General features: G+C 52.5%; 2 protein-coding genes across 2 annotated transcripts; one reads left to right on the forward strand and one right to left on the reverse strand.

The window, feature by feature from the left end:
• The first annotated feature begins 1,274 nt into the window (after positions 1-1,274).
• SMTNL1 (smoothelin like 1) lies at positions 1,275-11,722 on the forward strand. The gene is made up of 8 exons (XM_036258812.1): positions 1,275-1,349; positions 4,969-5,651; positions 5,902-6,034; positions 6,146-6,197; positions 7,263-7,421; positions 7,617-7,731; positions 7,847-7,998; positions 11,573-11,722. Exons 2-8 carry the CDS (start codon positions 4,971-4,973, stop codon positions 11,715-11,717), a joined length of 1,437 nt encoding a protein of 478 aa, XP_036114705.1. The 5' UTR covers positions 1,275-1,349; positions 4,969-4,970; the 3' UTR covers positions 11,718-11,722.
• Positions 11,723-13,294: 1,572 nt separating this feature from the next.
• Positions 13,295-23,570, reverse strand: UBE2L6 (ubiquitin conjugating enzyme E2 L6). The gene is made up of 4 exons (XM_036260033.1): positions 23,472-23,570; positions 20,221-20,316; positions 15,487-15,673; positions 13,295-14,180 (listed from the first exon to the last, which is right to left on the reverse strand). The coding sequence occupies exons 1-4, from the start codon at positions 23,496-23,498 to the stop codon at positions 14,029-14,031; spliced, it is 462 nt and encodes a 153-aa protein (XP_036115926.1). The 5' UTR covers positions 23,499-23,570; the 3' UTR covers positions 13,295-14,028.
• Between the last annotated feature and the right edge of the window lie 468 nt (positions 23,571-24,038).

Below are 24,038 nucleotides of genomic sequence, written 5' to 3' on the forward strand. Positions count from 1 at the left end.
AATACTGAACTGTTCAAACGTTGGTACCCAAACCTCGCTTTCAGATCATCCCAAGCATAGGCCCCCAAGTTCCAATTTAAAATCTCTTATTAGCTAGGTCATTAATTCATGTATTCAATATATATTTGTTGAGCACCTCATGTGAACCAGGCAATTTGCTAGTTCCTGGGCATATAGCCATGAGCCGAGTACATAAAGTCCCTGCCTCACGGAGCTTGGAGTCTAGCGAGAGCGTCAGATAATAAGGTAATTTTGGATCCCAATAAATAGTATGAAGAAAATAAAACAGGCTGAAATGATGGAGCAGAACTGAAGGTTATGGAGCCCTCTCTGAGGAAATGAAATTAGAGCTGAGAGCAGAAGAAAGAGAAGGAGCTAGTCTTGCAAAGAGCAAAAGCAAAAAGGTTACAGTCCTGAGCGTGGCAAGGAATCGATTTATTTAAGGAACGGGAAAGAGGTCAGTATGGCTGAAGTGGTGGGGACCGGGGGAGTTCCAAGCTTCTTAAATTGTGTGTGGGGTGGGGGTGGGGGGGGTCCTGCACAAAAAGTAGTGCCTTTCTTACTTAAATCCTAGGACACATAGGGAAGGTAAAGATATGTTTGGTTTTTCTGAGCAAAATCTCAGTTCAGTACAAAAATGTGTACAGAGCCTACTGTGTACCAGTCACTTCACTCACAACAGAACTCAGCTTTGTATTTTCTAGACTCTAAGCCCAGGGATCCATCTCCTTGGCCCATCAATCTTCTCCTCTTTGCCCCTCCCCCTCCAAGTCTCTCTGTTCAGTGTGAGCCCGGAGACTCCTCTGGAGGCCAGGTGGCAGCTGTCCCACTCTCTCCCTCCTTAGCCCACCCCTCAGCAGCTGCTTTTGTCTGAGGAAGAGTAAAGGGACTATTTAGAGACACAAGGGGGTAGGGCAAAGGGGGCCTAGCCTGAGCTCTGGATGAACAGAGGAGGCCAGAGGGCTGGTGACCATCCATATGGGCCTGCAGATGGTTTTCCAGGTCACCAGGGCCAGGCAAGTACACTGAAGGAAAATGACCACAGGATGCATACTGCCGGGGTCAGGGCGGGAGGGACTCAGTATGATTGAAAGCTGCCACCTGTCAGATCTTCATGGGAAACCTGAGCCTCCCAGGCCAGGGAAAGTGTTGTACCAACAGGGTGGTAAACAACGCTTCAGAGGCTCAAGGCTCTTGAATGGGGGTTGGGTGGAGTGGAAGGCGGGAGGAAGGTAGAAGGGGGCAGGGACAGAAGGACTGGGGGCTAGAGGCCTCCAGCAGCCCAAGAGTGAGGCCACTCAGCTAGAAGAAGGAGACAGCTCCCAAGCCCCTGGGCAGAGGCCCTACAGGTAAGAGAAGCCCTGGCCTTTTCTAAGGGGCTCCATTTATCTGCCAACCCCTCTCCCACTTTCCAAGGGTGGGAGCCTCCAAGCAGGGCCCCAGAGCTGGAGAAATCCAGGCTTCTTTTTAATGTCAGCACCACTTTGTCAGTTCTCTTAGATGTCAGAGCTCAGGGATTCAGCCTCCGGGCTGTTGGGCAACCTGAGATCATCTACAGAGCAGCCTACAGGTGGCCGTCCAGGCAGAGGACCTGATGGGGCAGAGAGGCTCATAGCTCAGTTGGGTAGGGAGGCAGACTCTCTAAGCAGTTAAGAGCAGCCTCTCCAAGGGAGGGTCCCTGGCTGGGGCGGGGAATGGTAGGAGCCTCAGGACCACCGGAAGACAGATGGAGTGACAGTGGGTCTGGCGGTATCAGCAGAACCATCAAATGGCACCTACACTGGTTGGTGCTTGGAACTTGGGCTCCTGGGTTCTTTTCCTTTGGGTCTGCCAAGAGCAACAGGAAGGAGAGAGAGGAGCTGTCCGCAATGCTGCTTCGGACGCAAGGGATGGTACAAAGGCTTCCTGGGGAAGGAGAGGAAGGAAAGTGGAGAGGAAGGAAGGAAAGAGAGAGAGCTGAACTCTTCAGTCTGCCTTGTCTGGCTGTCCTCCCCCAATTAGTGTCCCCCCGACCCCTGGCCCGCACTCCAGGCCGGAGCCTTTGACGGGACACTGGCTGAGCACCTGGTGGGAGCAGCTGCTTTGGCTCAGGCCCCAGGCTGGTTGTCTGGGAGACCTGGGTTCTAGCTACAGTTGGGCCATTTAATTGTCCTATGACAACTCCCCCAGCTTCAGATTCCTAACGTGTACAATAGGACCAATGCCACCTGTTCCCACGAGGAACGAGTGAGGTGAAGCAGGGCATTATGTGAGCTGTAAGCTGCTCTGGAGTTGTCATTGCTGGGGGTGGAGGTGTTACCCTGGTTTCTGAGCATTCTGAGCATCTCCACTCCTTGTCTATTTATGACAGCCCTGGACGGTGGAAAGCTGAGGGGATGAACACGCAGCACGGCCGAGGAGTGTGTGTGTGTGTGTGTGTGTGTGTGTGTGTGTGTGTACCTGTCCTTCCCCTCTGCCACCCTAAGTGTGCAGCAGGGAGATGAAGGGAAAGACAGGTGCAGCACTTTGCTGTCTTAGCCAATTACTACCACACTGTAAGGTATAAAAAGGGCTTCTTATCCACTTACTGGCATTCAGTTCTCTTTGCCTTGTCTCAACAACTAGATGCCCTCATGGCTGGGTCAGGGCCTTAATCTGGTACAGGGGTGGGCAGAGGCCAACCTACACAGTACGAGCCGATGTGTACGGAGTGTTCCCTCATGCCAGGCGGGCCTCAAAATGCTTCCTATGCATTGGTTTCCTTAACCCTCCACCAAGCCTATGCAATGAAACCTACTTTACCTCTAAAAAGCAAAACACCAGGAGGGCAGGTAGCTTGCTCAAGGTCACACAGTTAGTAAACAGTGGGAGCTGGGATCCCATTGTAGGAAAACTCATGAATCAATGATTTCACTACTCCAGACCACCTTCCAAACGAGAGTGCAGGGCAGGAAGTGGTTGTGTGGGTCATTCAGACCAACATCGCGCTACTTCTGCTAAACACGGCATTGCTCAAGGGGGTGGTAGTGGCTCCTCGGGGAAAACAGCAAAAAAGAAAGAAAGCAAGAAAAACCACTCCATGGGCAAAGAGGTTTGGGGAAAAGTTAGTTAATAAGGCTAAGCAAAGTTAAGATTTCTTTACTATGGGGTACCTAAGTGCTAATGAAGTTGATCTTTCTAAAAGGGTAAAGAGTGGGTTTTCTCTGGAACAACCTTAGCCAGAGACTAAATCCCACCCCCCACCCCAGCCCCTATTAATGTCTTCTGAGACCCTAATTGTCCACAGAACACAGTTTGGGAAACCTGATCTAGATCAATCCTGTCACTGTGGGTGGAAACTGAGGCTCAGAGAAGCAAAGGGACTTGCTCAGGTCTCACAGTGAGTGGCTAGGATATGGGGGTCAAGGCCAGCTCCATGTGCTTCCCATCTGCCCCCTCTAACTCCAGACATGCTGGAGCTGCTAAACCACAAAGGGGCTCGGCCGGAGGGGGGGAGCTGGAGGGCAGTGTGAACACCCTTGCAAATTCCAGCCAGCTTCCTAGGAAACGCGAATCCAGGGACCCTGGGACCCTAGTCTGGGGCAGTAAGACACAGGAACAGAGTCCTGGCCCTAGTCTCTGTCTTCCCGCCTCTGTCCCAGTTACCCAGGTGCCTTGGGAATTATCGGCCTGAACGATGGCTCTGCCAGGGCGGGAGGTATTTTTAGCCAGTGACAGGAGGGTCTGCTTTTCTTACTGGCTGAGTCATGCCCTGAACACTATTTGGGGATGGTTTTCTTTGTAAACAGACCCCCGAGAAGGGCAGGGGGATGAAGGAGCTGGCCCCGTGCCCCCATCCACCTGTTATTGTAGGTCCTAGAGTATATGCTAGACTTGAACAGGAAACCCCAAGTTAAGATGTCACACTCTCCCTCCCCTCACCAGCCCCAGGCAGTTGGACAATCGCTGTTCCCTGCAGAGGTTAGAGAGAAACTGTTCCCTGCCCAGTTCCACCTCTTCCAAGAACCAGAGGCTGGCGGGGCTGGCAGGGCTGGCAGAGGCTGAGCCCAGCTGGCCCAGGGCTTCTCAAATTTCAGGCATTTTACACCACCTCTGTGATTTAGCTACATCTGTACTACCTGTATTCTGCTTTCCTGGATGTCTTCCTCAGAATTAACTTACTTTTAAATTCAATAAATGTGTTTTGTTTTGTTTTTATTCTCACCCGAGGACATTTTTCTATTTTTGTTCAGATAGAGTAGGGGGGTGGAGAGAGAGACATCGATGTGAAAGGGACATATGGAGTGGCTGCCTCTTGCACGACCTCAATCAAAGCCAGGGACAAATTACAACCGAGGCCCATGCCCTTGACGGGAATTGAACCTGCGACTCATTGGTCCGCGGGACGATGCTCTAACCACTGAGCAAACCAGCCAGGGCTAAGTGTGTGTGTGTGTGTGTGTGTGTGCGTGTGTGTGTGTGTGTGTTTAAAGAAACGTTATATCACTATTGGAAATGGAAACGGTGGAGGCCAAGGTGTTATTACATTCTGTCTGCTCCTGCTGCTTTGGGCTCTGCACCAGAGGCTAGCGATCTCCACGCAGTTCCAAAATGCTAGTATGGACTTGTAACCAGCTTGGGCTTAGTCAAAAGAGGCAAAAATCACTGAAAAGGCATTATGTGACCTAATGTTCTTTAAAGCCCAAGCCACAACGAGGGGAAAGGGGGACATCTGTAATACTTTCAACAATAAATAGAAAATAAATAAAAATAAAGCCCAAGCCACAACCTGCAGAGGGAGGGTGGGTGAAAACCACAAACATCTAGGCAGCCGGCCCACTTCCCACCTCTGGTGAAGCAGTGCTCTGCCCCTTCATTCCACCCCAGAGAAGTAGGGGTCACCCAGGACTGAACCCCAGGCCTCCAGACTCTAAGCCAGCGCTGGCTGAGGGCAGCCTTCACCTCATGCAGGATGGAGCATGACCAGGCCTGCTTGTCTTCTCTTCCCAGAGATGGAGCGGAAGGAAGGGAAGCCCTCTGAGGATGGGACCACTGTCTCCCAATCCGCAGGGACCCCAGGGACACCAGGAGGTGAAGCTTCAGCAGAGGAGGAGGTCAAAGGCACCGTGGGGAGCATCGCCACAGAGGGGCCTCCGGATGAGGCAGGAAGGCAGGAAGGCGCTCCAGCCAAGGCTGGCGTTTCAGCCGAACTCCAGGGGGAAGCCAAAGGGTTGGAGTCCAAAGTAGAGGCTGAACTTCCAAAGGAGGACAGTGGAAAGAAAGAGACCAAAGAGATTCCTCAGGAGATGACTGATGGGAAAGGAGAGAACAAATCCGAACCCAAGGAGGCTGAGGGGAAAGAGGGGCCAGTGTTGGCCTCTGAGAAGCAGAAGGCTGAGGAGAAAGCAGACAAGCCCGGATCCAGGGAGGAGGCCGACGTGGAGGACAAGGCCAAGGCTGAGCTGAAGCAGGCCACTGGGGAGCAGGAGGCCAGGGCTGGAGCCAGCAAGGCAGATGGGGAGCAAGAGGCCACCACAGCCTCTCAGGAGAAGAGCAAAAAGACGGAGGAGCCCAAGGCTGCAGTGGAGGCGAAAGCCAGCGCCCCAGAAGCCAAGTCGGACCCTGAAAAAAAGGCTGCTCTGGAAGATGAGGCCAAGGCTGAACCACAGGACAATGACATGGGGGAGGAGGTGGTGAGTGAGGCCAAGGAGAGGCGGGAGGAGGCCCCACAACGTTCTAGAGCCCCCCGTCCCCAGGGAAGCAAGGCCTCTCTACTTTATTCCCTGGGGAAAGTCCCGTGTTCCTCCCATGGATATCAAGAGCCTGGGGTGGGTGGTGTTGCACTGTGTCCCAGGCTGCCTTCCAGATCCTTCTGAAGTCCTCACAAAGCCCTGGGCAGGCACATGTGTGACCATGAGCTCAGCCAGATCATATTTATTCCAGGAGTCAGGTGCTCCCAATGAAGAGCAGGACCATGATGTGGAGAGAGAGTCAGAGGAAGGGGCAGGGGAGAGTCCCAGCTCCCCTGAAGAATGGCCTGAAAGCCCCACGGAGGAGGGTCATGGCCTCAGCCCGGGTGAGTGAGAGCCAGGAGCCCACCGCAGGGCTGCTGCAGGGGTTCCCCTGGGGGCATGCAGGGAGCGATCATGGTAGACCCAGTTCCCTGCCCACTGCTCCTTTCCTGCAGATGGGTTGAGCCCAGACACCGCAGCTTCCGGAGAGACCAGTCCCTCAGCCAGGTAATGTTCAACCTCAGGGCCCCAGCTCCAAACCTCCCTAACACCTGCTCCCTTCAAAGTCTACCCACACCTGGGCCTGGGCCTTCCCAGCACCTGATCTTGAGAATTCCAGGGTTCCTGGCATTCAGCCCCGTTCCCAGGGCAGAGCCCAGACACCCAAGGAGCCAGAGCTAGGAGCCAAGGGAGCATGTGGCCCACCTGGCCCACCTCCCCTCCATCACTGGCCTCTCAGCATCCCTGTTGGTTATTACAGAGGCCTTCATCTTGCTGCTCAGCAAGTTTCCATAGAGGCAGCACCAGCCATAGAGCACGAGCGGAAACCCTGAGTTTGGACAACTCTGCCGCTTACCAGCTGTGTGACCTTGGCACGTCACTTCGCCTGTCCTCATCTGTGAAGTGGGCGCAGTAGTTGTATCTCCCTTGTGGGATCAGTGTGAGGCTTAAATGATATACTGTGTGTAAAGCACTTAGCACAGTGCCTGGTGCCTGACAGGTACTGGTGAAAATGAGAGCTTTGTTCTTGCCACTGCCCAACTTTAGTCATTAGAAGAATCGTCTTTTATGTTGACCTGAGATCCACCTCTGTGTTACTTTCTTTGAGAAAAATAACTGACTACTCACTGAGCACTCAGGCAGTGATGTGGCAGGCTCTCCATTCCCCTTCTTACTCAAGCCTTAGAGCCATCTTGTCAGGTAGGTGTATTCTTGCCCCCATTTTACAGATGAGGAAGCTGAGGCTCAGAGAAGTAACATGAGCAATGCCAAGATCACACAGCAAATAAGAGGCAAAGCCAGGATTCAAACTCAGGTCAGACCTCAGATTTGCTCTAGTTCTGCCCTCACATCCCACCAGACCACAAGCCCCTCAAGTTAGAACGAGCCTCATTATTCCTTCCAGACCTACCCAGTGCTGGGCACAGAGGAAATGGGCACCAAGAGTGGGTGCCCCAACTGTGCATGCCCCTTCAGACTGCAGGGATCCCCCCTCCCCTGCCAACCCCCTTCCTGTACCCTGTACTGGCTGGTCCCAGCCCCTCTCACTCGTCTCTGAACCTTTCCACATAGTGAGTCTTCATCCAGCGAGATGCCCCAGAGCCCCACAGAGCCCCCTCCTTCCCAGGAGAAGAAGAAGGAGAAGGCACCAGAACGCAGGGTGCCAGCCCCTGCCCGGCCCCGGGGGCCCCGTGCACAGAACCGCAAAGCCATCGTGGACAAGTTTGGCGGGTAGGATGCAGGCTAGAAGCCCGCTGGGCTGGGCTTTCCCAGGGACCGTGGGTTGGTGGGAGGGGGGCCCAGGCCAAGGTGGGAACAGCCCAGGCCAAGGGGGGAGGGCTGACACAGGAGCTGGGGCTCCTCCCAGGGCGCCCTCGGTGACCTCCCACCTGTCTGGCCTGGCCTTCCCCATCCCTCGGCTCGCAGGGCAGCCTCGGCCCCCACGGCCCTGTTCCGGAACACGAAGGCAGCCGGGGCAGCCATCGGCAGTGTCAAGAACATGCTCCTGGAGTGGTGCCGGGCCATGACGAGAAACTACGAGGTGGGCACGGAACAGGGGCCCTGCCTCGGGGCGGCAGCGCTCGCTGGGGAGGGTCTGAGTGGTGCAAAGCCCAGAGGCGGGAGGCTCACGGAGGCCGCGCCTTCCGCCCCCGCAGCACGTGGACATTCAGAACTTCTCGTCCAGCTGGAGCAGCGGCATGGCCTTCTGCGCCCTCATCCACAAGTTCTTCCCGGATGCCTTTGACTACGCCGAGCTGGACCCCGCCAAGCGCCGGCACAACTTCGCCTTGGCCTTCTCCACCGCAGAGTAAGCCTCGGCCAGGACGGCAGAGCCAGCGGGGCTGGGGCTCGGGGGTCTGAGGCCAGGCTGCACTCACAGGGGTGGGGGAATGTGGCCACATGCTGATGTAGCCAGTACACAGTTTTTGATCGCCAGGAACTGTTTCAGGACAAAGCAGCGGGTGAAGCGGCAAAATCCCTGCTTGCCCGTGGCTGAGACTCCAGAGGCCGAGAGATCATAAACGCTTGCTGTAGGAAATGTCGTGCTGGGGTAGGTGCCATGAAGACAGCACTGGCAGGGGGGGGATAGAGAAGAGGAGCTAGGGTCTGCTGTTTCAGACAGGGTGGGTGGAGATTTGGGGTCGGATTCTGACTCGGCCACTTGTTGGCTGTGCAATCTTGCACAGGCTCCTTTGCCTCTCTGAGCCTCCATATTCCGACCTTTCAAATGGGCACGAGCTTTCCTCTTCTGCAGGGCTATTGTGAGGATTAAGTAAATAACTCAGTAAAATCCCTATAAACAGTACCTAACCCACGGAATACACTTCAAAACAATCTTAGCGCCCTGGCCTGTTTGGCTCAGCGGTTGGAGCGTCAGCCTGCGGTCTAGAGAGACCTGGGTTCGGTTCCCGCTAAGGGCACGTACCTCGGTTGCAGTTTGTCCCCGGCCCTGGTTGGTCGTGCGGGTGGCAGCCACTCGATGTGTCCCTTCACATCGATGTTTCTCTCTCTCTCTCTCTCTTCCTCTCTCTCCCTCCCGCTCTAAAAAAAAAAAAAAAAAAAACAATCTTAGCTGCCGTTCCTGTATAATGGATGACATCACAGCTGTTAAGATAATTATTATTCACTCTGGAACCTAGAGGAGATTTTATTCCTGAGAGTCCTAGCTGGGGGCCAAGGGTGGTGGCAGGCTGGGGAATGGGTGGTACTAGAAAAGCAGGAGGGGTGTGAGGACCAGTGAGGCCCAAGGAAGAACCTGAGAGGCAGAGACAGGCCTGCCTGGGTGGGGGAGGGGGAGGCACCCCCATCACCAAAGCCCTGAAGTCAGCCTCAGCCAGGTGTCTCCGTCTCTACCCACCAAGGCCTGAACTACTCCTGATGGCATTAAGCTCCCAAAAAAGCTCATGCCAAGAGCGCCCCTTTTCTGTGGCCCCAGGGAGAGGCTTCTGAGCTACCTGGTAGAGACCAGACTGTGCAAAGGGTGTGGCCAGTGAGGGCAACTCGGGGGGCATTTCTAAAGCCCTGGACAGGAAAGAAGTCACTGCAGATGTTAGCAGCACCTTGGTCTAGGAGACTGAGCCCTCTGGTCCTGTCCAGGCCTGGCCACTAACTTGCAGGGAAGCCTGGGACAGCACCTCCCCCTCCCTGGGCCTGCATGTCCCCATTGGCAAAATGAGAGCATGGGCTATTGATCTGGTTTTTTTTTTCCCCAGCAGAGTTCTCAAACAAAAGAGTGAGTGCCCCACATATCTCTTTAAGTTGGGGGGATTCCTGGAGCTTAATGCCCAACCTCCCTTCCCAAGATGGTCCCTGAAGCATGTCTGCAGGAAAACCACCAGACTTGCTGTTTGGAAGATTCCTTCCAGTTTCACATTACCCTGCCAAGGGGAGGGATGAGTGCCCTGGGGTGGGGGCGCAGGGGCTCAGAAACATGACACATGAATTGAGAGTGATTGTCTGCCAGGCGTTAGGTGCTTTCCTTGGCTGATCCCAGTCAGCCTCACAGCAATCCCAGGGCACAAGCAAACATGTTTCCTGACATCCAGGTCATACAGGAGGGCTGTGGCAGAGCTGGGATTGGAAAGTGAACCCCGAGTCAGGACTGGGAGTGCCAAGTGAACAACAGAAGGGCGTGCAGCTCCGCCCTGACCAGTTGTCCCTGGCCTGTGGGGTATGGGTCACGGTCCTTCTCCTGCCGCTGCCTTGCCTTAGTTCCACGCCAGGCAGAGCCACAGGAAGGCAGGCGTGATCAACGATGATGACGGGCTGACAGGAGGCATCAGACAGCAGTGAAAAGGGGAGGATGTGGTGAGGCCCGTGGGATAGTGGGTGGAGAATAGAAGTTGAGGTGCTGGGTTCGAATCCTGCCTCCTTCCTCCTTAGCACTGTCACCCTCAGCAGCTGACTTAACCACCTTTATGGGTTAGGGTGAAGATTAAGTGTGCCAAGTAAGGTGGCCCCTGCCAGGGCCACGACACCTTGTCACCCAATTCTAGACCTCTACTGGGATTCCTATGGAGTCCTGGGATGACAGAGGGGAGCAGCCAGTGCCGAAGCCCCCAGGGGACTCAATCTGCTGTGCTGCTGGAGGAGCCTGACCCCCTCTCCTGTGTAGGGAGATAGAACCCATACCCAGAAGCTGAGGTCACTGCATTGGTGGCAGGGAGACTGTCCCATTCTTCGAAATCCTCCAGTCTGTGCTCCTCCCCCAGCACCCAGGCCAATCCTGCTTGGGTTTCAGCCCAGCTGTCTCAGCCCCAAGGGAGGATTTCTGCTGGGACCCTGGTTTCTCCTACTGCCAGCACCCGAGGCGGTTTGGCAGGCTGGGGCTGCTAAGGCCTGGCTTCGGGGCATGGATGCCAGAGGCATCAGGCCAGCCTGGGGTTGAGTCCCAGCTATGCTACTCACTTTGACCTTGGGCAAATCACCAAAATGCTCTGAGTCTCCAGTTCCTCTTCTGCTGGTTGAGGATGGAGGGGAGGTGTAAATGAGACCTTCAAGGGGAAACACTTGACAAAGCACTTGGCACGGGTAGCAAGGCCCCAACAGTGGGTTAGCTCAGATTATCAGCCTCAGCGAAGCCAGGAGTGGCACTTTGCCTCAGAGAGCAGCTGGGAAGTTAGGAAAAGAGGACTTGATGCTAAACACCATGCAGTCCCTCAAGCACATCAAGCATGCCTGCCTCAGGGCCTTTGCACATGCTATTTCTGCTGCCTGGAATCCTCTTCACCCAGATATATACATGATTTAAGAGACCTTCCCTGAGCGCCCTTTTTAAAATACTACCAAAATAAAATAAAAATACTGCCAACAGAGGAATGTACCCTGCCTCCCTTCCCTATTTTCCTCCAAAGCATCTCTCACCTTCTGATGCACCATCTATTTCATGTGCTTGATCACTGTCTATTTTCTGCCCCAAGAATGTCAGTAACGTGACAGCAGGGAAGTCTGGGCTTTGTTCAGTGCTGAATCCCCTCAGTAAATGCACGGAGACTGAATGAAGATGGAGATGGTGCAGCTATAAGCCAACACTCTAGCTAGGATTGGGGTTCTATCCTTTAAACTCTTCCTGAGAGGCCTGGCCTTCCAGAGGACAAATACAGGAGCATATGGGAGGGGTGGGTTGATGCAGATCTCGAGACCAGAGGGTCTGCTCCACGCGAGGCCACAGTGCAGTGAGAATGGGGGCTTTGAACCAAGCTGTGTCAGTTTGACTCTGCCAGGCCTCAGTTTCCTCATCTATACAATGGGATAATTGGCCTAGATGACTCCCAGCTTCAACACACACAATTGGTCCTTGCTGGGCTGCCCTCACCCTTCCTCTAGTTCCCATGTTCTTCACCTCGGTGCTGTCCTCGCCCCACCCCGCCTCTGCCTCTCAGGAAACTGGCCGACTGTGCCCAGCTGCTGGAGGTGGATGACATGGTGCGGCTGGCGGTGCCTGATTCCAAGTGCGTCTACACCTACATCCAGGAGCTGTATCGCAGCCTAGTGCAGAAGGGGCTGGTGAAGACCAAGAAGAAATGAGCTGACCAACCCTATGGGCAGAGGTGGGCGGGGTGACCAGCTGACTAGCCGCGGCCCCAAGGCTCCCTTCTGCTCCAGAGACAAGAGAGCCAGGGCTTGGGCAAAGGCAGGTGGCACCAGTCTTAACGCATTAAAAGTAGTTTTGTAAAATCCTGTCTGGCCCCTCAGTGCTCTCTTCCTGTCCCTCCCAGGAACCTCTCTCTCTGGGATAATAAACCCTGGCTGCCAGAGTGCCCACCTGACACAATTTTTTAAAGATTTCTTCAATTGATTTTTAGAGAGAGAAAGAAAAAAACATTGATGCGAGAGTGAAACATCGATCAGCTGCCTCCTGCATGCCCCTACCAGGGATTGAGCACATAACCCGGACATGTGCTCTGACTGGGAATCAAACCAGCAACCTTTCAGTGCATGGGAGGATGCCCAACCACTGAGCCACATTGGCCAGGGCTGACACAATCTTTTCTACCAGCATGAAAGGCATTTGGGAAAGGTCGATGGCCTAGGTCCCACCAGCTGCATGACTTTAGGCCAGTGAGTTACCCTCTCAGAACCTGTTCACCATCTGATTGTGGATAAAAGGAGTTCGAATCTCATGGAGGTGTTGTGAGGGTGAAGTGAAATAATGAAATGAGCAAAAAGCCCTGCCTGGTGCCTATCACATGTGTTCAGTAAGTGCTGGTCAAGAGTAAAAACAGCCCTGGCCGGTTTGTCTCAGCGGTTAGAGCGTCCGCCTGCGGTCCTGAGAGACCCGGGTTCGGTTCCCGCTAAGGGCGCGTACCTGGGTTGCAGTTTGTCCCCGGCCCTGGTCGGTTGTGCGGTTGTGCGGGTGGCAGCCACTCGATGTGTTCCTTTCACATCGATGTTTCTCTCTCTCTCTCTGTTCCTCTCTCTCCCTCCCACTCTATCTGAACAAAAAATAGAAAAAAATGTCCTCGGGTGAGGATAAAAAAAAAAAAGAGTAAAAACAAATCCTGCGTTTCCAGCCATCGGTGGCACTCTTCCTGAGTCTCTTCCCTCCTTCCACACTTCTCCCAGACCGGAGAATTCCAGGGCAGGGGCTGGAGTAGAATATCTAGAAATCTCATCCAAACTAGGCTAGTGGGGCCTGCAGTGTCCCTTGACTCAAAGATACCCCACATTTCTGTTTCTTAAAAGCAATGGTTTCCCAGTCGCTCAGAACCACTGCATCCAGAAAGTTCTTCCTTTGGGTTAATCCCTCCAACTCTGGCTAAAGTTGTGGCTTGTTTTTGTTTTCCCACTGCTCATTATAGACAAATCGCTGAGCTGATGATAATGTCCTGATAACAATCCTGTCTGGCTTTATCTACCATTTAGAGAATGCTGCGCTGATAGCCCATGAAAAACACAAAAACAAAAGCAGCCAGTTTGGCCGAGGCAGGAGGTGACCTGGCAATCCACTGAAGTGCTCTGTGCCTGTTGCCTAGTCCCTTATGGCCCCACAATGTTTGGGGTTACCCGAGGCTCAAGGCCATCAGTTCACAGGAAGTAGGGTCACACCTTTTAGTAGACAACAGCTAAATCCCCAGCCTCCTCTTCTGAAGACACCACCCCACCCCCTCAATGAACACTGAGCCACACTCCACAATTTATCTCCAACTTTAATGGCTGGAAAAACCCATGGTTTCCATGACTCCCCCTGGACTGGAAGCTGAAGGAGCCATTCCTCCCAGCCTGAAGCCTGACCCCCAGGAAGGGGCAACCTAATGGGCTTGCCAGTGGTTTGGAAACCATGTAGTCAGATTTCTGGGATACAGATCAGATTCTTCACTTAGGGATTCATCAGTGGAAAAGGTTTAGCACCTAAATCTACACATGACTATCAGTAGCCTGCCTGATAACATCATCAGTCATATAATCAACAAATCTCCCAATCACAAGTGACTCCCTCCATGTGCCCTGCCTCCCCCCCGACACACACACTTCCCCTCTGCCCCCAGATGTCTGGGTCCCAAGGAGATTCTGGTTGGTTGCTGGGCTCATTTCCTTCCAACTGGCCTGGAAGGTGACCTCTAAGATGGGGCAGCTAGTGAGAGCTGGCCTGTGACCCTGCAAACCTAAACTGCCCGGCTCTGGGGCACAGAAAGGGCGTGGGAAAGCACCCCTGTGGCCAGGTGAGCCTGGAACTGGGTCCACACATACCACACACACAACGAACAGCGAACAACCTAGGAAGGAAAAAACAGAAAAACTGAGCAGGAGATGGGCCACCAAGGGGCTCTGGCTCCAGTGTATGCCATGTGTCTGTCCATCACGCAGACAGGATCGCTGCAGAGGGGCAGCGCCGGAGCTAGGAAGGCCGGTCCTCTCCAAACTTGAGGGTGAACTCTTCGGCGTTCCTGTGGAACTGCTCCGGGTCCTGTGTCAGCAGGTCAGCGAGCTCCAGGTGCACAGGCTCCCTCAGGTCCGGCCTATTTACCAGCATATTGACAGCCTCCAGGACTGGGGAGAGAGGCCAGGTCAGGACATGAGGACAGAGAGAAAAATCCTGGGCAGTCTGATGGCTGCCCACTCCCAGATTCCTCTGAAACTCCGTGTCACTCCCTGGGGAACCCCCAAGGAGATTCTCTCTCTCAGGATGACTCTACAACCAAATCAAACGCCCCTCAGTCCCGGCTGATGATGCCGAAAGCCCTGACTGTTCTATCAGTGGTTTCCAAACTACGCTCCACGGTGAGCTCTGTGGGGTGTCTGGGTCCCACTCCCTTTTCAACAAGAACCATTCTGTTTTACTCTGATATTAGGGTTCCAAAAACACTTTCACTTGGGAAAAAGAGTTCTGAGGCTAAAGACTGGAACCCATTGCTGCCCGGTGGCTCTTAATCTTTCACAGATGCCTTTGGGAACCTGAGGGAGGCAGGGGCCCATCTCCCAGCACGTGCACAAACATGCACTTCGCAGATAAGAGTGCTTCACGAATCCCCTGAAGGTCATCCAAGGAGCACCCTTGCCATCCCTCCCCCACCCCAGGATGCTTGTTGCTGGGGTTAAGAACAATCGAGGTGGTCCAGAGGCAGGACACATTGCACGCTTATGTGAGTCACTAGCCACATGTGATTACCTAAATTTAAATGAATTAAAGTGAACTACAATTAGGAACTCAGTTCCTCAGTCACATTCATTGGCCACCTTTCATGTGCTCAATAGCCACACGTGGCTAGTGACTATGGAACTGGATGGTGCAGCCACACAATATTCCCATCACAGCAGAAAGTCCCGCTGGATGGCAGGCACTGCGCTTGTCAGCCAAGCCCTGCCTGGCATCTAGCGCTGCCACTCACCAGTGGAGCAACCCGAGGCTGTGTCTCGTGCTCATCCACTAGATGGGGCTACGGAGACCACCGTCTCGTGGGGCTGCTCAGAGGACTGCATGAAGTTGACGCGTGAAGCTCTTGGCATAGTGCCGAAGTGATTAATTAAGTGATGTGTTCTATCATTACTGGGCCAGTCCCCTCAGTGAGCCCTGGAAAGGAGCAGAGACTTCACCAAGGTCCACAGATAAAGAGCAGCGGCCTTCTTATCCCAAGTCCTTCCCTGGATAGCCTAGCTGCTTCTCTCTCCCATGACCTGCCCAGGTGTAAGAACAGAGGCAGGAGCAGGTATCTCGGAACGCATCCCTTCTATCCAGCAACAGACTCCACTGAGACCCACAATTTTTATCTCCTCTCTTTCAGGCTTTTCTAACTCAAAATCAGCCCGCAATCCTGCTGCAGCATTGGCCCCTCCCTGTAGGCAGGGCCCAGCCCACCTTGGTAGGCCTTGGTATAAGTCTTCCAGTTATTTTTGCTGATGATGGGTAGGCACACCTGGCCGTCAGTGTCCACATTGGGGTGGTAGATCCTGGTTGTGAACGTCACCGTTGGGGGCTTGAACGGATACTCCCTGGGGAAGTTGATGCGCAGCTGGAAGGCCCTGAGGTTGTAGGGCGGCGTCTCCTGTGTAAGAAAAAGGGTGAAGCTCTGTTTCCAGGCAGGGTTGCTCTGAAAAGATCATTTTCCTCCTCAGATCTTGGTCTGGTTTCCCCTTCCCTGCACCCACCCCAGGGTCCACGGCATCTTCTACCCCACTCCTAGAAAGAATCATGCACAGAGACAGACAGCACCTGTATTCCTTTGGCAACTGAGCCATGGGTCAGCGGAAGAGCGGAACCACAAAAGAACACTGGCCTGGGGTTCACAAGTCGGATACTGGCTTTTGCTGTGTGACCTGGGCCAGCGCCTCCCAGCTCTAGGCCTCCATTTCCTCATTTGAAAAATGGGTCAAGTTTGACTAGATGACCTCGAAGGACCCCCTCAGCATATTTTTGTATTGATAATTAACTTTTCCCCCAGTTTTATTGAGAAATAATTGACATACATCACAGTATAGGTTTAAGATGTACAGCATGATGGTTTGATTTCTACATATTGTGGGAAAAAATGACCATAATAGGTTCAGTTAACACTCATCTTCTCATATAGATACAATAAAAAGAAAAGAAAAAAGAAAATTGTTCTCCTTGAGATGAGAACCCTCAGGATCTACTGTCTTACCAACTTTGCCACAGATCTACGGCAGGGTCAGCTAGCCATCACGTTGTACGTTACATCCCTAGCGCTTATTTCCCTTCCAAATGGGGGTTTGCCTCTTTTGGCCTTTGTTTCCCCATCCCCCCACCCTCTACCTCTGTTAACCGCAAGTCTGATCTCTTTTTCTGGGAGTTTGGGGGTTTTTTGGTTTTGTTTTGTTTATTTTAGATTCCTCATATAAGTGACATCACACAATATTTGTCTTTCTCCGTCTGCCTTCCAAGGTCCACCTATGTTGTCACAAACAGTCATCTCAGTTTTAAAACCTTTCTGAGAATTACGGTAGGAGAACACCATGAATGGGGGTGAGGAAATGGAGAAAGAACCGTAAGAACTCAGAAGACTGGAGACGTAAAATAGGGCAGCCACTGTGAAACACTGTACAGTGGTTCCTAAAAAAATTAAACAGAGTTGCCATATGACCCAGCAATTCCACCTACAGGCAGGCGCCCAAAAGAACCGGAGCAGGGACTCGTACAGGTGCGTGTACACCCAAGTTCATAGCTGCGTTGCTTACAGCAGCAAACGGTTGAAACAACCCCAATGTCCATCTGTGAATGAAGGCTTAAGCAAAACATGGCCTGTGCATACAACGAGATATAATTCAGCTTTAACAGGGAAGGACATTTGGACACGTGCCACACCGTGGATGAGCTTTGAAGACATTATGCTAAGTGAAATAAACTAGACAAAAAAGAACATGTTTTGAATGATTCCACTTTTGTGAGAAACCAAGAATAGTCAGATTTATAGACATAAATTAGAAAAGTAGTTATCAGGGACAGAAGGGAAGGAGGGATGGGGAGCTGGTGCCTCATGGGTACAGAGTTTTGGGAAGATAAAAAAGTTCAGTTGGTGGTGATGGTTGCACAAGAATGTGAATGTGCTCAGTGTCATTGGACTTTAAACATAAAAATGGTTAAGAGGGCAAATACTGTTAGTATATTTTATACCATGATTTAAAATAAGAAAGAAAGAAAGAACACAGGGGCTAAAGTGACCAAAGGTTGCAGGCTGCTAGGACCTGTCCAGAGTTTGAACAACCTGAAGCCTTGCCTGAGCACCTACTCTGTGCTGCCCCGTGCTAAGGGCTTGACACACCTTAGCCCATGTAGCAGAGTGCAGGGGTTACATGGACTTTGGAGCCATGCTGCCTGGGTGTGAATCTTCGCTCTGCTTCTCACTAGCTGTGTGACCTTCGGTAAGTAACTTAACTTCACTGTGCTTGCATATGAGAACAATAATACACCTCGTCCAAGGGCTTATGTGAGGATGAAATGAGTTCATTTATGTTAAGGACTTCGAATAGGGCCTGGCACATGACAAGCACGATGTATGTGTCAGTTATTATGATAAGTTTCATGAAAAGTCATGACTATCAGCATCTCCATTTCCAGATGAGGAAACTCAAGTTCAATGTGTGCAAGTAACTTGCCCAGGGCCACAGTGGCAATGCTGGGATGGGAACCCAGCGCTGTGGACTCTACGTCCACACGGGAACACTACTCTACACCCCGAAACAGAAGAAACCCCAGGACTTGGGTGATCCCAGCACAGAGCTGGTGCCCCAGTCCAGGCTGGTGCCAAAGCGCCAGACCTTTTCAGAACCTTTGTTACTGAGAAGACAGAACAAAGAATGACATATACATTTAAGCATCGTCAAGGTTTTAAAAGCACCTCTTCCTTTGCAGAAGGCAAGACAGAAGCCATAGTGGTTTGGGGTGTATCTGAAATTAGAGGTGGGGCAACTCCCGGGCAGATAAAATGTTTTAGTATTTATGTTCTCAATAACACGAAGGGGCTGGGACTTGGGGCGCAGAGAGGCCAAGGGTGAGGCTTCACACGAGGCTACAGGACTTCTGCATCTTATCTGTGAGCTTTGAAATCTGAACACTATTCCAGTATAATTAAGCACTAACACTATTGGAGAATGGCCTCCTGAAGGAAGTATTCTCAGTTCAGTTCATTCATTTTTGTGTCCATTATCCCTGACCCCTTCAGGATACTGGATGAAATGTGCTTTATTTGAAAACCTTTTACGATGCCTCTTGTGTAGAAGATGTCACCTTCACTGACCGACTTAATATAACAAATGTCCGGACAATACTTTGAGGTTGGCATAATTTGGGAAACTACTCTTTACCCTCTACCAACTGTGGGAAATAGGAAGTTTATCCTATACCTTGACACAGGTTCAAGAAAAAATTTTTTTTTCTTTATTGATTTTTAGAGAGAGAGGAAGGGAGAGGGAGAGAGAGATAGAAATATCAATGAGAGAGAATATCAACTGGCTGCCTCCTGCATGCCCCCCACTGGGGGCCATGTGCCTGGGCATGTGCCCTGACCGGGAATCAAACTGGCGACCTCCTAGTGCATGAGTCAATGCTCAACCACTGAACCACACCGGCCAGGCAAGTATTTTTTTTTTAAGGAATAAAATCTTACCACTGGCGACAGCATGGATGAGCTAAAGGGTAATATGTTAAGTGAAATAAGTCAGAGAAAGACAAATACCATATGATTTTACTTATATGTGGACTCTAAAGAACAATGTAAACAAATAAACAAAATTGAAACAAACTCATAGAGAACAGACTGATGGTTGCCCAAGGGGAGGGGAGTTGCAGGACTGAATGAAAAAGACAGGTGGTTATAGGACAGTCACGGGATATAAAGTACAGCATAGGAAACAGAGTCAATAATCCTGTGATAACTATGTATAGTGCCAGGTGGAACACTGTAAAATATGATTGTCTAAGCACTATGCTGTATACCTGAATCTAATAAAAAATAACATTGAGCCCTGGCCGGTTTGGCTCAGGTTAGAGCATCGGCCTGCGGTCCGGAGAGACCCGGGTTCGGTTCCTGCTAAGGGCATGTACCTCAGTTGCAGTGTGTCCCAGACCCTGGTTGGTCATGCGGGTGGCAGCCACTCGATGTGTCCCTTTCACATCGATGTTTCTCTCTCTCTCTCTCTCTCCCACTCTATCTGTACAAAAAAAAAAAAAAGGAAAAATGTCCTCAGGAGGGTGAAAAAAAAATAAAAATAACATTGAATGTAAACTGTAATTGAACAAATAATAAATAATTTTTTTGTTATTTTATCCTCACCCAAGGACATTTTCCTTTTTTTCCCCCCATTTTTTTGTTCAGATAGAGTGGGAAGGAGAGAGAGGAAGAGACAGAGAGAGAAAAACATCCATGTGAAAGAGACACATTGAGTGGCTGCCTCCTGCATGACCCAACCAGGGCCGGGGACAAACTGCAGCCGAGGTACCTGCCCTTAGTGGGAAGTGAACCTGGGTTTCTCTGGACCGCAGGCTGACCCTCTAACCGCTGAGCCAAACCAACCAGGGCCATTTTTGCATTTATTGTCAGACAGAGCAGGAGGGAGAAAAGGAGGAAGAGAGAGAGAGAGAAACATCAATGTGAGACACATTGACTGGTTGCTACCCACATGACCCCAACCAGGGCTGGGGATGAACCACAACCGAGGATCATGCCCTTAGCAGGAAATGAACCCGGGACTCTCTGATCTGTGGGCCGATGCTCTAACCACTGAGCAAACTGGCCAGGGCATAAAAAAAATTTTTAAATATATAAATTTAGCTACAAAAAAGAGATTTTTTTAAAAATTTTTATTTTTTTATGCCATTTGTCTGCTGAGGTTTTTGTGCCAGGCTTGGTGGTTGCTGGTTTGAGGAAGGCATCTCCTACAAAATCCAAAAGTCATTTAGTTTCTTCTGCCTCAACCTGGGAAGCAATCAATCCAGAGAGAGATCCCTCTACCAATGACAGGGGTAGTAAAAGAGGACTCTAAGGCAAGGAAAATTCTTGCTTAGACCTAACCACCCCTGCCCAGGTCCCTGGCCTAAGTCACCCCAACCCAAGGCCAGGATCCCAGGGACACTCACAGGCAGCAGGAGCACGTGCCACACCAAGACGTTGGCAACATCACAGACCAGGTTCCGCAGGTACCAGGGAAGCTCCTTCTGAAGATCCTCCAGCTCCTGGGGGCACAGCGAGGGGCAGTGAGCCTCGTCTCCCCTACTTCAGCCACCTCCCCTACCCCAGCACAAGCTGTCTTAAGTCCCAAACCAGGCAGAAGCCGGCAGGCAAAGTCAGAGCCCCGTTTACTGAGCACTTAGTATGTGTCAGGCCCGGGGCTAAGTGCTTTGAGGGACTTTTCCGGTGTCAGCCTCACACAGCTCTGCGCGTGCCAGGTGAGGGGAAGAGGAAGGGCACTGCTTCCAGATGTTAGAACTCGGGAGTCAACTCTCTTAGGAGTCTTGTCTCCTGAAACCAAGGCACTTAACCTCCACCCTCCAGTCCTTTTCCTAGAGTCGCAAGATCCTAATTACTTCTCTCCTTCCCTGGCAAACACTGAGTGTTCAGCATGACAATGCTCATGGCAGCAGAGACATGACCCTGTGCCTGTCAGACTCCCCATTTCAGGGTGAGGGAAGGGAAATGACTGAGACAGACCACAGCAAAGCAGAAGTCTACACACCAAGCAGAGCAAAAAGGGGGCAGAAATGACTCATCTTCCTAGAAACGTGGCCCAGTCACCTGGACATCACTGAACAGCCCTTTCCTGAGCATCCTCCATTAACGCCCGACTGAGACAGGGCCCGGTCTTGGAGAATTTCACCGGAGCAGTGATTATGTGGACAAGGTGTAGAGATATAATGGGGAAGAAGGGGAGGGGACAGCAGGAGGGCTTCGCGGAAGGTGACACTGAGCTGGACCGCACGCAATGAAAGGAGCCCACCCTGCAGAGGAGAGAAGCACCAAGGCAGAGGGCCCAGTCAGGGCGAACGTGTACAGTGCGTTTCGTGCGAGGCCAGTAGTTACTATAGGAAAAGGGTCCCCTGGTCAAGTGCATTGGGAAACACTGGGCTACACAGATTGCTCCCCAGCAGGGAATCTCCAAGATGTGAGCCCACAGCATGCAGTACTTCTCAAACTTACTTGACCAAGGAGCCCTCTCCCTTTCAGGGTCCATCCTGTGAGACAACAGTCTTTTTGGGGGGAGGAGGGACAACTAAAAAATTAAAAGACATTCAAGGGCAGGTCATAGCTTCCGGAACACAGAATGGGTGTAAACCACTGGTTCTCTACTAAGGGCAACTTTACCCCCCTGCCCAGGGGACACTTGGCAATGTCTACAACCATTTTTGGTTGTCACAAATGGGGGTTGCTACTGGCATTTAGTGGGCAGAGGCCAGGGATGCTCATAAACATCCTACAAAAACGTATCTGGCCCAAAATGTCAATGGTGATGAGGCTGAGAGACCCTGGTGTAAACAAAGGCAGAGAAAAAGCTACCCACAGACTATCCATGGTTGGGGAGGGGTCCCTTAACACTGTGGATCATCTGAATTTTTTTTTAATCCTCACTCAAAAATATTTTTCTGTTTATCTTCAGATAGAGTGGGAGGGAGGAAGAGAGGGGGGAGAGAGAGAGAAACATTGATGTGAGAGAGACACATCGACTGGCTGCCTCCCGCACAACCCAGACGAGGGCAACCGAGATACGTGCCCTTGACCGGAATCGAACCTGTTGAGCCAAACCAGCCAGGGCAAATCACCTGAATTTTATCTGCCCCCCAATATATAAACACGTCCCTGTCCCCCATTTCCTAGGTTTCAGCCGATACTCCGTCTCTGTTCATGCCAATAAACTGCTTCTGCCCAAAGTATATGTATGACCTTCATTTATTTTCTACCCCAAACTAGAAGTATCTGCTACTCCAAGTCCTAGTCCCAATATCATCTGTGACTCTGGCAACATGAAGGCCAAGGCTGAATGCAGAAGCTGTGAGATGGACATTTTCCAACTTCCTACAACTGAGCACACTTGAACTCTCTCTCTTACAGGTAAGTTCTGCCAAAACTTCCCCCAAGCCTGAGAACATGGAAATCCCAGCAAGGACACAGCTCCTTCCTGAAGCCCATAAGGAAATTGCCGGACTCAGAGGAACAGAAAATGAAAGTAGAAAGGCCACTGAAAGAACCTGCAGGTTGGAGCCCCATCCTCCTGAACTCAAATCCCAACCCCCTCACTCCCTACTGGGTCACCCTCCCTGACAACCAAGTGATCTGAGCCTCAATTTCCTCCTCTGTAAAATGGGGGTATATGACTTAGCTCATAAGGTTGCTGTGGGAATTAGATGAAATGACTAACATAAATTGCTTGGCACTTAATGGGGCCAGTGGGATAAATACCAAATATATCTCCTAGCTCTTTCCCACTTGGCTGGAAAGACCCTCTGCCCTGTTTCGCTGCCAACCTCTCAATTTCAGTTCTGGGCTGCTCCAGGTGCCCCAATCTGAGACCATCTTCCTCTCAGAGGCTGAGGGTAGCAATCACCCCCTGTCACTCCCTTCAAGCCTGTCCCCCCACTCTGCACATCTGAGGGGCACTTCTGAAGGAGTCAGAGTCTGGGGGATGTTAGCCCCACTTCACCAGGATCGCTCTTCCATCCCCTTCTATTTCCGGGCTCCACCCTCGTCCTGAACACACTCTGGGTTTTCCCACCTTCCTGGGGGAAATCCTCAGTTCCCCATCCTTCCAGCCCTTATTTCAAGTCATGCCCCTGACTGGGGGAAAAAAGCAGAATGTGTGCTCATCTCTGCACAGGAGCCAGAACGAATGAATGCTCGCCACTACTCCAGAACATCTCCCAGGTCCTCTTTAATAGCTTCCCCCTCCCCCAAAACACCCCGGGAGCTTTGTTCTCGGCTCCTGCAGCCCCTCAGACTTCTCGGGGCTCTAGTCATGTAGGTACCAAACTAGGAGGCGGGTCCCGGGCCGTTCCCGGACAAGGGACCTTGTCCTGGTTATGTCTCTGTTCATAACCTACCCCCCTCGACCTGGCTCCTGGAGCCACCCCTTCAGCTCCTGAGACGCAAACAACTGTCACCCCAACCTTCTGGCGGGTGAAAAGAAACTGAAACCAGTTTTCGGGGTGCCAGCTCATCCGCACCTTCATTACAGCTCAGGGAGCCAGCGACACGACATGCCCCTGCGCCCCCCAAACTCCAGCGCCCGCCCCTCTCGCAGACCCCTTCTTCCGCTGGGAGGGGGCGGGGATGGCGGGGTCCCGCCAGCCCCGGAACCCGGACAAACAAATGTGCTCGGAGAGCCCCGGGGAGCCATTACCTTCGCCACCCGCTTGATCGCCGTCATCTCGGGCCGAGTGTGGGCTCGGGCGACCGCAGCGACAGGAAACCCCGCGGGCGGCCTGGGCGAGCCCCCCTCCGAGGGCCGCGCCTCCGGAAGCCCCGCCCGCGCCCCGCCCACCCGCGCTGGTGGGGACCGTGCGAACCTCTCCGCGCCGACGCCGCTGAGCACGGGAGGCCGCCGGGGGCAGGAGCCGACCGGACCCCGGTCCCCGGTCCCCGGCGCGCTGGGCTCGGACCCCGGGGACTCGCGCTCTTCGACAGGGGCCCCGCGGGCCTGGGAGCGCGCGGCGTGGTCGGACCCTGGCGTTCCGCTGGGGGGCGCCGTGCACCAGGCCGAGAGCGCGCCGGGGCTCCTCCATCTCCCCGCCGCCCGAACGCACGCTCGCCCCAAGCCTTGACGGGATGCTGGCTCTGCAAACGCAGCTCGGGACAGCTCGCTCGGCCTCCACCCTCAAACCGCTGCTCTGGGCCCCGAGCCCCGTGCCCCATCTCTAAAAGGGGTGGAGCACAGTGTAGGCTGTTTGCCCTCCACAGGTCCCTCCCC

This window comes from Molossus molossus, unplaced genomic scaffold (genome assembly GCF_014108415.1).
Source record: "Molossus molossus isolate mMolMol1 unplaced genomic scaffold, mMolMol1.p scaffold_m16_p_13, whole genome shotgun sequence".
Lineage (NCBI taxonomy): Eukaryota > Metazoa > Chordata > Mammalia > Chiroptera > Molossidae > Molossus > Molossus molossus.

Bases quoted from the DNA above. Each gene is read 5' to 3' on its own strand.
- SMTNL1 (XM_036258812.1), top strand. From the start codon at position 4,971: ATGGAGCGGAAGGAAGGGAAGCCCTCTGAGGATGGGACCACTGTCTCC. The intron at 5,652-5,901 runs GTGAGTGAGGCC...TATTTATTCCAG, and splicing joins ATGACATGGGGGAGGAGGTG to GAGTCAGGTGCTCCCAATGA. The intron at 7,422-7,616 runs GTAGGATGCAGG...CTCGGCTCGCAG, and splicing joins ATCGTGGACAAGTTTGGCGG to GGCAGCCTCGGCCCCCACGG.
- UBE2L6 (XM_036260033.1), bottom strand. From the start codon at position 23,498: ATGACGGCGATCAAGCGGGTGGCGAAG. The intron at 20,317-23,471 runs GTAATGGCTCCC...CTGTGCCCCCAG, and splicing joins CGATCAAGCGGGTGGCGAAG to GAGCTGGAGGATCTTCAGAA. The intron at 15,674-20,220 runs GTGAGTGTCCCT...TTTCTTACACAG, and splicing joins GGCACGTGCTCCTGCTGCCT to GAGACGCCGCCCTACAACCT.